Below are 16905 nucleotides of genomic sequence, written 5' to 3' on the forward strand. Positions count from 1 at the left end.
ATGACTGTGTATAGCTGAGTACTGACATCACTCCTTTCAGTGTCTCAACACTTGTATGGGATTTACAGGTTCCTACTCATCAGTCCCAAAACTAGAACAAGTCAGAATAAAATAGCGTGGGACGAACTGTGATACATTTAGTTTACCTTCCTTGTAAGACAGTTCATTTAAATAGATATTCTACCATTTTTTAAAGTCAGTTGGCGAACAGGCACCTCAGGTAGTGGGCAAGTGGCTGCAAATAGCAGCCAAATTACCTTTGCAGTACAGCTAGTACTTCACAATTGTAGCCATCTGAAAAGGGACATGTAATCTTAACCGAGGTTGAAATTTTTTTTTTTTTTTTTTTAGTACAGACTACATTTTAAGAGAGATTGTTTTGGGCACCACATCTCAACCTCCTATTCATGACTACACAGACTACCTCCACTCCCACCTGCAATCCCATTATATCCCTCTGACAACTGTAACTGTTGCTTAAATTAATTTTGCATATAATTTTATATTGTGGTAGCCTCCATGAGACTGGGGCCCCATTACTAAGCACTATACAAATACGGAAAAATGACACTCCCTATCCCAAAGAGCTTATAATCTTAAAAAGAGAGAGATGTCATCACTAAGTCACGAATCTGTGACTTCCAGAGACCTCTGACATTTTCGCTTCAGCCCCAGGATGGCGGGGCAAGAGCTGTCAGCTGGTGGGGTCCCCCTACAACTCCCAATTGCTTCAGGTGGCGGGAACCCTCTCCCCATCAGCCCCAAGCTGACGCCCCACCACCAAGGAGACCGCATAGCTCGCAGCTGCTACTGTGGGAGGCGGACCCCTCTCCCCTCCCCTCGCAGTCCCAGCCATCACTGTGGAAGGCAGACTCCCCCCTCCCCCTCCCCCCACACACAGCCCACAGCCTCAGATGTTGAGAGGAACCCACTGCTCCCAACTGCCACCGTGGGTGGCACGGGGACCTTACAGCTCCCAGCCGCCACAGCTCCAAGCTGCTGCCAGCTGCAGGGAGGACTCCTCGCTCTCAGCCACTGTGGGTGGGGGGGACCCTGAAGCCCGCAGCAGAGGGTACCCTGGACCCTCCTCTCTCCCCATTTTCTCACAGTTATGTTTTAATAAAAGTCAGGGGCAGGTCACGGTCTCCCATGCATTTTCGGTTATTGCTTGTGACCTGTCCATGACTTTTACTAAAAAATAACCATGACAAAATCTTAGCCTTAATCATAACCTAGTGACAGAGGATGTGGAAAAAGCTAGTGTACTCAATGCTTTTTTTGCCTCTGTCTTCACGAACAAGGTCAGCTCCCAGACTACCGCCCTGGGCAGAACAGTATGGGGAGGAGGTAACCAGCCCTCTGTGGAGAAAGAAGTGGTTCTGGACTATTCAGAAAAGCTGGATGTGCACAAGTCCATGGGCCCAGATGCGCTGTATCCGAGAGTGCTACAGGAGTTGGCGGATGCGATTGCAGAGCCATTGGCCATTATCTTTGAAAACTCATGGCTATCGGGGGAGGTCCCGGACGACTGGAAACAGGCTAATGTAGTGCCCATCTTTAAAAAAGGGAAGAAGGAGGATGTGGGGAATTACAGGCCAGTCAGCCTCACCCCAGTCTCTGGAAAAAATCATGGAGCAGGTCCTCAAAGAATCAATTCTGAAGCACTTAGAGGAGAGGAAAGTGTTCAGAAACAGTCAGCCTGAATTCACCAAGGGCAAGTCATGCCTGACTAATCTAATTGCCTTCTATGACGAGATAACTGGCTCTGTGGATGAGGGGAAAGCAATGGACGTGTTATTCCTTGACTTTATCAAAGGTTTTGACACGGTCTCCCACAGTATTCTTGCCAGCAAGTTAAAGAAGTAGGGGCTGAATGAATGGACTATAAGGTGGACAGAAAGCTGGCTAGATCGTCAGGCTCAATGGGTAGCGATCAATGGCTCCATGTTTGTTGGCAGCCAGTATCAAGCGGAGTGCCCCAAGGGTCAGTCCTGGGGCCGCTTTTGTTCAATATCTTCATTAATGATCTGGAGGATGGCATGGACTGCACCCTCAGCAAGTTTGCAGATGACACTAAACTGGGAGGAGTGGTAGATATGCTGGAGGGTAGGGAGAGGATACAGAGGGACCTAGACAAATTAGAGGATTGGGCCAAAAGAAATCTGATGAGGTTCAACAAGGACAAGTGCAGAGTCCTGCACTTAGGACAGAAGAATCCCATGCACCGCTACAGACTAGGGACCAAATAGCTAGGCAGCAATTCTGCTGAAAAGGGCCTTGGGGTGACAGTGGACGAGAAGCTGGATATGAGTCAACAGTGTGCCCTTGTTGCCAAGAAGGCTAAGGCATTTTGGGCTGTATAAGTAGGGGCATTGCCAGCAGATCGAGGGACGTGATCGTTCCCCTCTATTTGGCATTGCTGAGGCCTCATCTGGAGTACTGTGTCCTGTTTTGGGCCCCACACTATAAGAAGGATGTGGAAAAATTGGAAAGTGTCCAGCGGAGGGCAACACAAATGATTAGGGGGCTGGAGCGAATGATTTGATAGCTGCTTTCAACTACCTGAAAGGGGGTTCCAAAGAGGATGGATCTAGACTGTTCTCAGTGGTACCAGATGACAGAACAAGGAGTAATGGTCTCAAGCTGCAGTGGGGAGGGTTTAGGTTGGATATTAGGAAAAACTTTTTCACTTGGAGGGTGGTGAAACACTGGAATGCGTTACCTAGGAAAGTGGTGGAATCTCTTTCCTTTGAGGTTTTTAAGCTCAGGCTTGACAAAGCCCTGTCTGGGATGATTTAGTTGGGGATTGGTCCTACTTTGAGCAGGGGGTTGGACCAGATGACCTCCTGAGGTCCCTTCCAACCCTGATATTCTATGATAACAGATGGTGAGAATCAAGAGTGTCTCAACGGGGAATGGGAGAGATAGGGTAACAAAAATTCAATGTGCACAATTCTTAGCCAATCAGTAGCTGTAATCATAACTCAATACCTGCCTAGCCCTTGTCAGATGAATTTCCTGTACGCATTACAGAAGAGGTGAGATCTGAGGAAGGACATGGACGATAAGTTGATATCTTTGTGGCTTGTAACTATGAGCTTTTTTCTCTCTGTATTACAGGTGCCACAGGAGAAAGTGAGAAGGTACTTAAGAGAGAAGCAGACAATCAAGGCTCATATAACTAGCAAAGTAAAGGCAGGTGCCAACCTTTCATTAAGACAGGGAGGATAGGAAGCACAGAGCTAAACTGTGAAGGGTTTTAAAAGTTATAATAAAACTGATGTGTCCAATGCACTGGAAGAGCAGGAGCCAATGCAGAGAACTAAAGACGAGGGTGATCTAGTCAGAGAAATGTCTGTAGAACAAACATTTTGAATGGGCTTAAGGAGTCAAAACCGAAGCCGCTGAGGCCAAAGAAAGATACTGCAGTAGTTAAGGCTTGATATGATCATGGCTTGGACAAAACTTTTGGCAGAGAAAGCAGAGAGGAAAAGTCAAATCATTGAATCATTGCACAAGAACAAAAGGTACAACTTAGATACAACCTGGATATGGGATCAAGGAGTCAAAAATGAAGCCATGGCTCCCTCCTCTCTATTGTTTCCAACATTTTCAAGGCCCGTCATGACCTAACCCCTACCTACGTATCATTTCTTACACTATATTGAAAGATCAATTCCTGCCTCCAACACCCATTTGTTGCATTTTCAAACAAGCACCTTCATGCATTCTTCTATGCTGCCCCCGACACCTGAAAAAAGCTCCCCATAAACATCTCCAAAAGTAACCCATTATCCTCCTTCATAACATAACATTCCTTTAAAAAAATGGTTGCCTACCTCTCGTAACATGTTGCTCATGTTCATTCCATTCTAGGTGTGTGTGCTTGCCACATATACCGGTGCTGGAAGTTTTTCCCCCAGTGTATCCGTAGGGCTGGCCATTGCGGCCTCTGGAATGGAGCATGTATGCACCGGTATAAGGAGCACCACTGCTGATGCGCCACCCCCTCCCCCAACTTCCTTCTTGCCGCCGAGAATGCCTGCGCTCTTGTGGCATTAGCTGTTACTATCGGCGGAGATGAAACCTTCGCCTGTTCGTAGCAGCCACGGAGGCTGGCAGTGATCCAGGAAGAAATTCTCTGGGATGACACCGGGATCACTTTCATCCTGTCAGCCACCACCATTAAAAGCCTAGACGATCGACGCAGGGGCTTGGTTCGCTCAAGGTAGAAAGCTAAGGCCCGTCTGACATTGAGAGTATGCAGGCACTTCTCCTTGTTTGAGTTTTGCTGTTCTGGAAAGAACACTGTCAGGAAGATATCCTGGTTGACGTGGAAGTGCAACACCACCTTTGGTCTGAAGGCCAGTGGCGCAGCTGGACCTTGTCCTTGTAGAAAACCATGTAAGGGAATTCTGAGGGTATAGCCCTGATCTCTGAGACCTGTCTTGCCAAGGTGATTGCCACAAGGAAGGTGACCTTCCACAATAGGAGTAGAAGTGAGCAGGATGCCAAGGGCTCAAAAGGAGGGCTGCTGAGCCTAGACAGGACTAGATTGAGATCCCATTGGGGGGCTGGGTCCCGGATCTGTGGAAAGAGTCTTTCCAGTCCCTTGAGGAATCTGATTGTCAGAAGAAGCAGGTATTCCAGGATGGATTGCAAAGATGACTGCGTTGAGAGATTCAGACATCCAGCAAGTGAAGTGCTTCCACTTAGCCAGGTAAGTAGCTCTAGTGCAAGGTGTTCTGCTTTCCAAAATAACCTGTTGGACTTGTCTGGAGAAAGCTGGTTCCTCGAGGCTTAGCCATGTAGCATTCATGCTATCAGATGCAGACAGGTGAGATTCTTATACTGACACATATGTGTGCCACTCTAGAGGGCGCTATGGCTGGCCCTATGGATACCAATGCAGGAAAAACTTCTGGCACCAGTGCATGTGGTGAGCACACACACCAAACATGGAATGGACATGAGAAGAACTTTTCTTTGTCAGGATGCCTACAAAAAAACTTGGTAACAGCTAAAATGCTGGTGTTCTGAGACCACAGCGTATCATGTTGACAAATATTGTCTCACTGTTTTCTTGTATTCTCCTGTTTGTATGTATCCATTTGTTGTCTCTTGCCTTATACTTAGATTGTAAGTTCTTTGGGGTAAGGACTGTTTTTTCATTATGTGTTTGTACAGAGCCTAGCACAATGGGGTCCTGGTCCATGACTGAGGCTCCGAGGCACTACAATACAAATAACAGCGCTGTTATAGGCTTACATGAAATGGAGGATTCTGATGCTTTCCCTACTGATAGGCAAAGGAGAACTAAGGAAGAGCTCTGAGGGAAAGATCAAGAACTCAGTTCTGAGATTAAGTTTCAGTAGATAGTTTGGCATACAACAGAGATATCAAAGACAGTCCACAATGTTATATTTGATGAAGGGAGACAGGTCCAGAATAGACAAGTAGATTTGAGAGTCCATCATAAAGATGGTGGTCAAAACCATGTTTGCAAATCAGATTACCCACACAAAAAAAGGGTTTAGAGGGAGAAGAGGAAAAGGAGCTGAGGATGGAACCCAAGGAATCCACACCAAAAGAGGAAGAGGAAATGATGACTGAAGGGTTAAAATCCATTGCTGATGTAATAACCTGGTATATGGATTTGTGTACAGGCCCAAAGTCCAGAGTTTGGTCATGAGGTCAGAGGCCTAGCAAATAGTGATTAGCTAAGAGAAAGCAGAATAACCAAAGATAACCTTGTTTTTGTTAAGATATGTCTGGTCAGCAAAACGCCAGATGTTGGGGGCAATAATTGTATCTTATTCAAAGTTGCAAATAGAACAAAGAAGCCCTGTTTCTGTTGTGTTAGTTTCTTCCATAGGGAGATGTTCTTCCCACATATCCAACCTTGAGTTTATGAAAGGTTGGAACATGTCAGTATAAGATATGGCCTCTTCCCACCTCCCTTTCCCAGGAACCAATGCCTGCCTTAAAACACAAATAAGCAACTTGAAAGACAATCTTTATTGCCATATACTTTCACTGTTTCTTTGCTTTTACCCCTAGATATGTATCTGTTGGAAAATCAAAGGAGCTACTTCATTCCTATGGACCCCAAATTGAATTAAACATGTATTCTATACTAATATATTTATTAAAGTACTAATTAAATGCTAAATGTTAATTTGTTAACACTGAGACCATGGGCGGAGACATTATGTAACCTTTTGACCATTGGCTACTGTGGTATCATGCCTTGCAACTAAACCTATTCGGGGGTGTGGGACTGCCTACCCCCTCACTTTCCCCACCCATGGAAAATCCATATATATTCCATTGTAATCTATTGACAGTGTCTCTGAGTCTAATAAGCAAGGTGACACTCCATCAGCACTGTACGTAATAAACTCCTATGCTTGACAGCTACACAGTGTGGATTTATGTCCTTCAATGAGCCAAAAAATCAGATTCTGAAGGAGTGATCCAAGAGGTAGGAGGGAAACCAGAACAAAACCCAGGCATGAAAATTTCAAGTGGAGAAGTATGGTCAACTGTGTCAAAAGCAGCCAAATAGGCCAAGAAGGGTGGATTGATTTAAATCAAACCAATTTAAATCACAGACTTTAATCATGATTTAAATAAGCAAGCAGAAACCTTGATTTAAATAATCAATTTTAATCATGCTTTGCATTTGTACTGTAGTTATTTTCTTGGCTATCAATGATTGGTAATGATTAAAACAAGCTGGTTTACAGCTAAAATATAGCCTTACATTTGTTGCTTTTATTTCCCACGAACCAGGGGGATACAGTATATCTTTACCCATTTATTTGAGCAACTATATACGTTTACATTTACTCATATTATTAATTTTATTATGTTAGAAAATGATGAATGATGCATTTCTTATTTATTATTATTAATTTTTTACTTGTGATTTCTGCCAAGCTTTATTTGGATGGAAATGCTAATTCAATTAAAAATGCACAAACACAGCATTTCTATTTTTTTAATTAAATAAAAGCTACCTTAATTGTGCTGGCTACATGAGAAAAAAGTTTATAGGAAAGTTTTCAGTGCAAAACATGTTTTGATAAACTAACTGATTTATTAAACAGAGGAAGCATTATCTGTAGTTAATTAAAGAAACTGGTTGTTTGTGGTCACCATGTCCTTCAGAATTCTAGATCTGGTAGATCTCAACCTTTCACACCTAGTTTGTATTGATAGATTGTAAAAGGAAAGCAAGCTTACCTACTATTTCAACTCCAAATTGGTTTATTAACTTTGAATGAACTAGTCATTGAAGTGAACTACTTGAATACCCTGAAATAAAGAAAACAGTCTCTGCATCTGCAGAAGAGGCTACTGCTGTCAAAAGCTGGTTTAACAGTTTGACTTTCTTTAAACATTGGCAAACATATACTGTTTAATATTTTTATATTTAAAAGATTAATAGACCTTAAACTCTTAATTTCAAATTTAGTTTTAAATAGTTTTTTTAATAAATTTGCATTTAATTTAAATTTAATTTAAAAAATCATCAATTTTATCCACCCTGAGGCCAATGAAGATGGAGTTAACAGTATTGAAATTTGGCCAGAAAGTGTTCATTACAAACCTTGACAAAACCTTCTTAATTCCTTTCTGGAGACGAAAGGAAACAAACAAACAAAAAAGGTGACAGTGTCTACTTTGGCTCCCCATTTTATCCCTCTTTGTTCTGTTTTTCTCAGTTGGAATGCAGTGAACAGACAGTTCCATGAAAACAGCCACCTATCTGCAGACCAGCACCAAATATTCTGTAGACTGTAGCTTCGGAACCTCTTTTCTATTCCCACTGTAATAGGCTCTTGTGGTAAAAATCTTGAGAAAAATAATCAGAAGAAAAGCGACCAATCCTATTTATCTTTCTCTACTTCATGCTCTTAATACTCAGGGAAAGGCTGTACAAACAAACTTAAATTGTTAGGCAGAACCCTTCCACATATAAAATAACATTGCTGGGGTTTTTTTCTATAGAAAAGAAAAAATAAAGGATCAGAGAAACATTTTAAAAAGAAATGCAGAGAACAAGGAAAGAGTATCAGATGGAGAAAAAAATGAAAAGGGGAAAGAGAAACATACTGAGCAGAAATTAGAATGGTGGTTATCATTGGCATTCCACATATTTTGCCTACTGGGAGAAATAACATATAACACCAAAAATTAGGAATAAGCACAAAAGTATATATTTTGGGAGGAAGTCCAATGGTTAGGGCACTAGTTTGGGACTTGGGAGACCCGAGTGCTATTTCCTGCTCTGTCATAAACCTTCCAGTGTGGCTTTCAGCAAATTATTTAGCCTCTGTGTCTGTTTTCCCATCAGTAAAATGGGAAGAGTACTTAAATTAGTATTTAATAGTGATTTAAGCTTTTAAATTCTATTCATCTTGACCAGGAGGAATCAACTCTAAGAGGTATGCTAACGTCTAGATAGGTACAGTCCAGGTGTTCTAATGTGCAAGTGTTGAGGCACACAACCTTTGTTACAAAAATATGGTGAACCTAACATTTTAAAGTTTATGCAGCTTGGCACACAACTCCAAGAGACGCATATTTGCATTTCAGAATATTGTACATTATCATTATTTTTGTATCAAAACTCAATCTTCCTGTCCATCACATCCTGTTTAGCAATATTTCAATTACAAAGAAAAAGACAATGACAGGAAGCAGGAGACTTGGTGCTATACTAGTCTTATTAGGATCCAAAAAGCAGCTAAAGAAAGCCCAAATGTTTTACATGATGCCCCTTGATGTCTTCCTTTAGAGGGATGATAGCGAGATCAATATATCAGATACATTGGCAGCAGAGGGACACCACTAGATAACTTGATACAGATGGAGAACAGAAGACAAAGACCCCCAGAGGAGCTGACTGCACAGAAGTAATCCAGACAAAACACAGCGAGTGCCCTAACAAACTCAAGAATTTTGTACTGTTTTATTTCTCAGTAGGAAAAATCTAGATGCTAGAAAGAAAATAGAGCAAATTTTACAGGGTATCATTTAAGTAGCAAGAAAGAACTAAACTAGGACAGAATGAGTGAGATATTTTCTGGAAAAAATATTTTGAGAGAAACAACACAAAGTAGACTGGATGCATGGAACAACAAACCATCACTGCCCAAAAAAACAGTAAAGACAACATTCCAGAAAAAAACCTAAAACAAATATATAGACTAAGAAATCAAAACAACTCCCATCAAAAGTTCATGGAAATAGGAAGTAGCATTTTCAGCACTAAAATTAGGTTTAGTGAGCAGGTGCAAAACAAACATGAATAAAAACAAAATCCCAAAGTCATCTAGAGAGCTAAACATTCCTCTTTAAGATTTTATATTCTAAAGAAAGAAAAAATATTTATTGTACCATCAAAATGTCAAGTTTTATATTCATTTTCTAAATTGTCTTTCATAGACTAACTACTTATTTCCTTTGATTCTATAGAACTACGTAAAGGAAAATTCTGTATTTGAAAGTTGATTGCAAATGAGAATACAATTTCATTTTCAGTATCTTAAAAAAACGCAACTGAACTAATTATAGATATATTAGATTTATTTACTAGAACAATTATAAATTTATTTTCTCCTATTATTGGCCATGCTTTACAATAGTTTTACCTCAGACTTTGCATGTATAAGGTAACTTTCTGTAAAATGATTCTCAACTTAACTCTACAAAAGTGAGGCAGACAAATGAAGGCAGCAAGACTGGTTTTGAGCACTATCCTGCTAATTTATTCTGACTGAATTCAGAAATGTAGTCCAATATCACTTGAGTGTTTTAGTAACGTAAGAATTTTTTTTTAAAGTGAATACTAATAAAGCTAACACTGATGAATTTACTATCTAATACCCACACAAAAATGCTATTGATTTATAATGAATTCCTTCATTAATTAACACTATTGCCTTACATATTAAAACATGGAACGTGAATAGGGAAAGCTCAAAGTTGAGGCTCATCAGAGCAATGTCCAGGTTAAGGATGCAAATTGTTGGCATCTCTAACATGGTATGGTCATCTGCTTCAAATGCCTACCAACTTCCCTGTATGAATCATCTTCAACTCTGATCCAATGAAAGCAAGATGAAAAGACATGCCTCCCACCCCCAGTCAGTCACCTGTCCCTCACAGGCATCCTACCCTGTAACGCACCAAATTTGGGTCTGTCCAGACCATCATGGAGGAACATGATGCATTCAGTGGCCGCCACACTATCCAACAGATAGCACGAGAACAACTACCAGCCTTATATAAACTACATGCACAGCACTAGGTTAACTGGCTTTAGCATACACATGCTTCAGAACTTATTTGAACGTATTAAAATGTTAAAGAGATAAATGTGCCTGCATATAAATCTTAAGCCAGGAGCTATTTTGCTTCCACAAGCAGAAAATGAAGGAACTCAACAGTGCCTACTACCCTGAGAGCGGCTAAGTTTTGAGAGCCCCGAGCTATCTGGCTGCTTCCATCAGCTCTGTGGAACTGGGAGTTAGAATCAATCATAGAATATCAGGGTTGGAAGGGACCTCAGGAGATCATCTAGTTCAACCCCCTGCTCAAAGCAGGACCAATCCCCATTTTTTTGCCCCATCCCTAAATGGCCCCCTCAAGGATTGAACTCACAACCCGGGGTTTAGCAGGCCAATGCTCAAACCACTGAGCTATCCCTCCCCCCAGTTAGAAAGCCATCATTTACCTTTACTGATGTCAAACATTTTTTTTTAAAAAAAACTTTATAGTTCAGCTATTTAAGCACACCAGCATGCACTATTTATACACTTAACTGCATAAAACTTTACATAAAAAAGTACTTGCTTGGTTAGGCTATTAGCAAATTAACTTCTATCACCACAATATACTTTAGAAGATCCCCCCACACGCTTATTTCACTACCCTGCAGAGTTTTTAACTCTTCAGAGACAAGAGACTTGTGGAATTAGGAACTTCACAAGACGATAAGCGCTAAGGGAGGCAGCCTCCATGACAGATAGAAAGAGTTATGAAAAACAGCAATAGCTAATGAATATTTTTTAATTTTTCAAAATCAGCTTATACTAGAGATGCCAACATTTACAAATGAAGAAATTTTCAATTGAGTTTCTAACTCAACTCAATTACAGACTTTGAACTGTGCCTCTGTAGGCTTGGCCAGTCAATTGGCTGGTCAAATAATGTCAATAACTGGTCAAATAACCACCTATTATTGGATTAAGGTCAAATCCTGTCATATATTCCAGAAAGAATGCCCTGATACAGGTGGCGGCCTACCTTTTTGATTGAATCATGGTGCCATTTGTTAGCAAACCTATTAAATGTCTTTATCGCTCACTTTACTACATGGTAATGCCATCTGTTGGGAAAGATGAATATCTTAACTGACTGGAATCTTCTAGAACAAACATATGTATTTATGTATGTGTATCTTTATTTGCATATCATGCCATCAATATACCTGGGAGTTTACAAAGCACATTAAACAAGTTAAAAGACAGGGTCTCTGCCCCAGACAGCTTACAGTCTAAACCGACTAAACAAACATACAGAAATTAACTCAGAAGGGAATGCGGTTCAGTCATTAAACCTCCGCCCGCATTAAAAAGAAAAGGGAAAGAGACATTAACCTTCTTGAAGTGTTGGCTTGCTGCCTAACTAGCGTAAATGCACTTAAAAATTACTTTTTTTACAGCGCTATTTGTGTGTTTTATTTAATTATTTTTTTCTTTTCTTTTGTTCAATCTTGAATAACATTCACATTTAAATGCTAACCTAACATTGTTAAAAATTGTAATAAGTATTCTTTCATGTTTTATAACTTCATTTCACTATGTTTTACATCTTTCTAAGTTAAAATAACTCAGTTGTTTTTTGTAATTAGGCATAAGTATTGTTGTAAAGATTGAGGCCTAATAGGCCTATTTTAATTGTTAGCCTAACTGGTGAAAAGTGGATAAAGATTCATGAATTGTTAAAATGATCTGTTACATAAAACGGTTTAAGAAAAGATATGAGAAGACAGAAAGCCTGACCTAATTTAAACAGTAAGGGTCAACTGATACCACGCAAGGACTGTATCAACATTATGACTGGTAAACAAGAGGAGCAGAAATCAATGAACCAAAATTCGTGTGTTGGAAATTAGACCTAACTGTGGACAAAAAATGAGAGAGGATGGAACTATTCCACCTATCACCTTTTGGGGGCCCTTAGGGAAAAAAAGACTGGAGGAGAAAAATTTTTTTTTACTATCTCCGTGGCTATGGGAAAAAAAAACTGTTGGTGTGACACCAGACCTTGATACTCCTGTGGGGAAGCTTGACTTTCATTACTACACAAGTGAGGAAACCAGCCCGATACACGTGAGATCCAGCTCTCTTTTCCCGTCCCACATGTGCTCCTTTCTGCCCTGCCTCTGCCCCCCTCATCTTACTCCTGTCCTCCCTCTCTTGGCTTTTCACTTGATCTTGAACTGTACTGCGTGGCACCAGCACAATGAGACAAGACTGCCTATCCTGCTCTGCTCAGTCTGTAAAGGACCAGTAAACAAGAGCGACCTGACTAATCACAAGATGTCACTGACCAAGGACATGAGCTGGGGTCTAGAGAAACAGCTGTCATGGCCAACCTGCCAGCCCAAAGCATCTGTCCATGACTGACCAACCATCCTATATTCCGAGAAGACCAACGAAAGGTGTATTTCCCTCATATTTACTATCCTATCTTTTCTCTCCCTACTGTGTCTGTTTTGTCTAAAGCAGGAAAGTGATTATCATTCCTAACTTGGGCCTGGGAAAGGTAATCAGCGTGTCACAGCTAAATACAAGGTGGAACAGATTGTTAAACATAAAGGGTGAACACATATTTCAAGTGACCATTCAAGGTGAACTGGGAAGTTAACACCTCTTCAGTCATAGGTTAAAGGTGGGTTAGTGGTTACAGATTGTCATAATGAGCCATAAATCCAGTGTCTTTACTGAGTCCATGATTTTTACTGCTTAACAAAGAACCTGACACAGTACTAACGTGGGGATCTAGAAGAATTCTTTCACCAACTCTGCCTCAAAGAACTTTCTCATAACAAAGATACCACCACAACTGCCACATCCTCACTGACAATCAGAAGAAAAAAAGAATCATCTGACTGCACATGCCACAGTGGACAAAACCACATACTTGATCATTACATTGATTGCTTCAGGAAAAAAAATTGCCTGAAATCCTTAACAAACATAACATCCATCACAATCTCTCTAACATTGAGAGGACTGCCATACAGTCACTGAAATCCAACCACCCAATAACGATTACATCAGCAGACAAAGTGGGTGCCATGGTGGTCCTTGGCCATGATGACTACATCAGCAAGGCCAACTGACAACTCTCCAACACCACCGACTATAAAGAACTCAAAGACGACCCCACACCCAAGAATTTAAGTATATCATCAAATCCTTCCTGAAACAACCCCAAGAGAAACTCTACAACTTCATCCCCCATGAAACCACCCCAATGACCTTCTACATGCTTCCCAATATACATAGACAAGGGAACTCAGGCAGATCCATCAGATCTGACCATGGCATGCTAACTGATGGAATGTCGGGACTGCTAGAAATCATCCTCAAACCACTCACTACACAAAGGACCAGTTTCCTCCAGAACACACCCGACTTCCTCCAGAAACTCCACAGCATTAATAACTTCCCTCAGAATACCATGCTTGCCACCATGGATGTCAATGACCTCCCTACACACTAACATCCCTCATGACAGCATTGCAGCCCACCTCAAATATCCACAATACAATGGAAAAACACAGTTAGCCACCCCAAACATGTTGCCAAATTCATCCATTTCTCCTCACCCGTAACAACTTTACCTTCCACAAAAACACTTTGTCCAAACCATGGGAACAAAAGTGGGTACTAGTATGGCTCCCCAATATGCCAGCCTCTTGACGGGTGACCTCAAGGAAGAATTTCTGGACAAATGCACTACAAAACCAATTATATACCTGAGATACAGTGATATAATTTTTGTCCTCTGTACAGATAACCTAAACTCCCTCACAGATTTCCACCACAACTTTAACCATCACCATGCATCCATCAAACTCTCTCTAGAACACTCCCACGCTAGCATCAACTTCCGGGACACCATGATCAGCTTCAACAATGGAACTCTACAGACAACTATATACAAGAAACCCCCGGATCACTGCACCCAATTTCACAGATCCAGTAACCACCCCAAACTTACCAAGCAATTTCTTGTCCACAACCAGGCACTCAGATGATATAAAATATGCTCCGAGGAGAAGGTCCAGGTTATACATCTTAATATATTTAAAATCATCTTCACCAAACAAGGACACTCCCCCAGAGAAGTGGATTGCATCATGGAAGGGGCCACACAAATGCCCCGAGAGAACCTGCCTCAATACCTGGGAGGAGGACGTCCAACCAGACATCCCTGGTTCTCATCTTCCACCACACAATGACACCCATACAGGGTTTCATTAAACAATTACAATCCATACTTGATGGGGATCACATCCTAAAGAAAATATTTCCTGAACCCCCTCTTCTGGCCTTCAAATAACCTCTCAACCTCTCCAAGCTCATCATCAGAAGCAAGCTCCCCATAGTCCAGGACCCACCAACTCAAAGAGACACCAGACCCTGCCATGAACAAATGCAAAACTTGCCAACATATCTCCACTGCTATGATGATCAGTACCTCCCACAACAGTCCTTTCAAGATCCATGCATCCTACATATGACTCACATGTGGTGTACCTCTTCCAGTGCATCAAATGCCCCAATAGCAACAATGTGGGTGAAACCAGACAATCAGTAAGGTCAGGCTTGACAAAGCCCTGGCTGGGATGATTTAGTTGGGGATTGGTCCTGCCTTGAGCAGGGGGTTGGACTAAATGACCTCCTGAGGTCCCTTCCAACCCTGATATTCTATGAATCATGACTCTCTCAAATGAACTCACACATAAAAATGATAAAAGACAAACTCCATATCACCCACGGGTGAACATTTCCACAAAACAATCACCCATATCTGACCTCTCAGTCCTCATCCTCAAAGGAAATCTTCACAACCCCTTCAAAAGATGAGCCTGGGAGCTTAAATTCATAACTTCGTAGGCACTAAAAATCATGGACTCAAAGACACTACATTGATGGTTTATTATAACAAACCATAATCCACTAACGCTCCTTTGTCCTGCAATTTCAGAGGTACTAACTGCCCATTTCACCTTAAATAGTCTCTTACAACATGTTACCTCTTTATGCTAAACAATCTGTATTGTATCTTAGCTGTAACCTTGTATTTTAGTTGTGTCTCCTTCACCAACAGAAGTTGGTCCAATAAAAGATATTACTTCACCTACCAGGCCTTTCTCCAATAGTCAATCAATTTCAGTTTCAAAGCTCTTTGCGTGATTTTGATTCTTTTCCTTTTGTGTGTTTCAATCAATAAATTTCTAACCTCTGGCATTAATTTTATAGTGGGTTTGCCCTGGTATTAAACAGGTTGAGATCTCTGTATACCAAACTTGAACTTTGTTTAATGGTGTTTAATATTGGACAGTGACTGGTCACATTAACACCTTTAATTCATTGGGTCCATATACTTCATCTAAATTAACACAATAGTATCTATCTAAAGCTTAGGCTACTGGAGACAATAAAACCTCACTTTTTTATTATTCTAATAAATAAGTGCTTTAAAATATTTGACCATTTTTCACATTATTTGACAATATCTGACCATTCAACTGACCAATTATTTCTGGACCAAAAGCCCAACCTTGTGCCTCCAAAATTACTAAAATGAGGTTTCACTTATTTCATTGCAATCACTGATACAAGCTTTAAAGGAATACACTACCTTGGCAATTTCAGGAAAGTAGCTATCTAAACTGGATAATGAGCTTTCCATTTTGCTCTGTTCATCATCTGCAATTACAAAATAGAAAATTTTAAAATTAAACAGCCATTAATAACTTCAGGAAAATGCTTCATTTCCAACAACTAGCTTATGACTGTGATTACTACTTCATCTACAATAATAAACGTTGATATCAATAAAAATAAAGAGCAGACAACTGTGTGCCATTGCTCACTTTCTCATTTTGATCCAGTGACTTTTGTGTACTTTCCTGTTTGTTGGAGGATGTAAAGTAATTGTTGCAATTCCATAAGTGAGTAGTTTGTACTTTCTTTTCCCACACGGACACCAAATCCTTTACCTAACAATACACACGGGGTTCAAGCCTGATTAAAGGAAGGGCTTGCCTACATGGGAAAGTTGCACCAGTATAACTTTCTTTTTTTCTTTTTTTTTTCCAGCAGAAACTGTTTGTGTCCATAGATAAGTTGCCTTATATGTTCATCTTGCTACCTAAATCATAAAAGTCAGACTCCTTTCCAATTGACTTAACTATTTTGGAGGGAGATATATCAATGTAAGGTCCATGTGGAGGCACTGTCATCCTGATATAACTACACCAATTCAGTTACTCCTCCCACTGCTATCCCACACTGCACCAGTTCACACCTGAAGCAACCTGTCTAGTTACTTGCGCACACTCCACTGTTCCTGGGTCAACTGGACTGGATAGGCCCCCTCCCATGGGCTTAAATGCTGCTTGAAGAGGCCAAAAAATTCTATTTGCGACTCACATTCCTTGCAAATGTATCATCACAACTACACTCAGGCCTCCATGCATAAATGGCATGGTCTACTGGGAACCAACTGAATTATATGATATAGCAGAAGGGATCATGGGAGTTTAACCTTAAGTACCAAAATCCTCTGAAAATTACCAAGAATGCATAG

General features: G+C 40.8%; 1 protein-coding gene across 22 annotated transcripts in view; it reads right to left on the reverse strand.

The window, feature by feature from the left end:
- Positions 1 to 16905, reverse strand: part of DOCK9 (dedicator of cytokinesis 9) — a 336209-nt gene that overhangs the window by 167043 nt on the left and 152261 nt on the right. For all 22 annotated transcript variants that reach the window (XR_012159418.1, XM_073348476.1, XM_073348510.1 and 19 more), the window contains one exon: positions 15955 to 16022. Coding sequence is in view for 21 of the 22 variants with exons in the window: in XM_073348476.1 (XP_073204577.1) it covers positions 15955 to 16022 (68 nt within the window). In the remaining variant the exon portion in view is untranslated. The remainder of the gene's footprint in view (positions 1 to 15954; positions 16023 to 16905) is intronic.

Source organism: Lepidochelys kempii, chromosome 1 (assembly GCF_965140265.1).
Source record: "Lepidochelys kempii isolate rLepKem1 chromosome 1, rLepKem1.hap2, whole genome shotgun sequence".
NCBI lineage: Eukaryota > Metazoa > Chordata > Testudines > Cheloniidae > Lepidochelys > Lepidochelys kempii.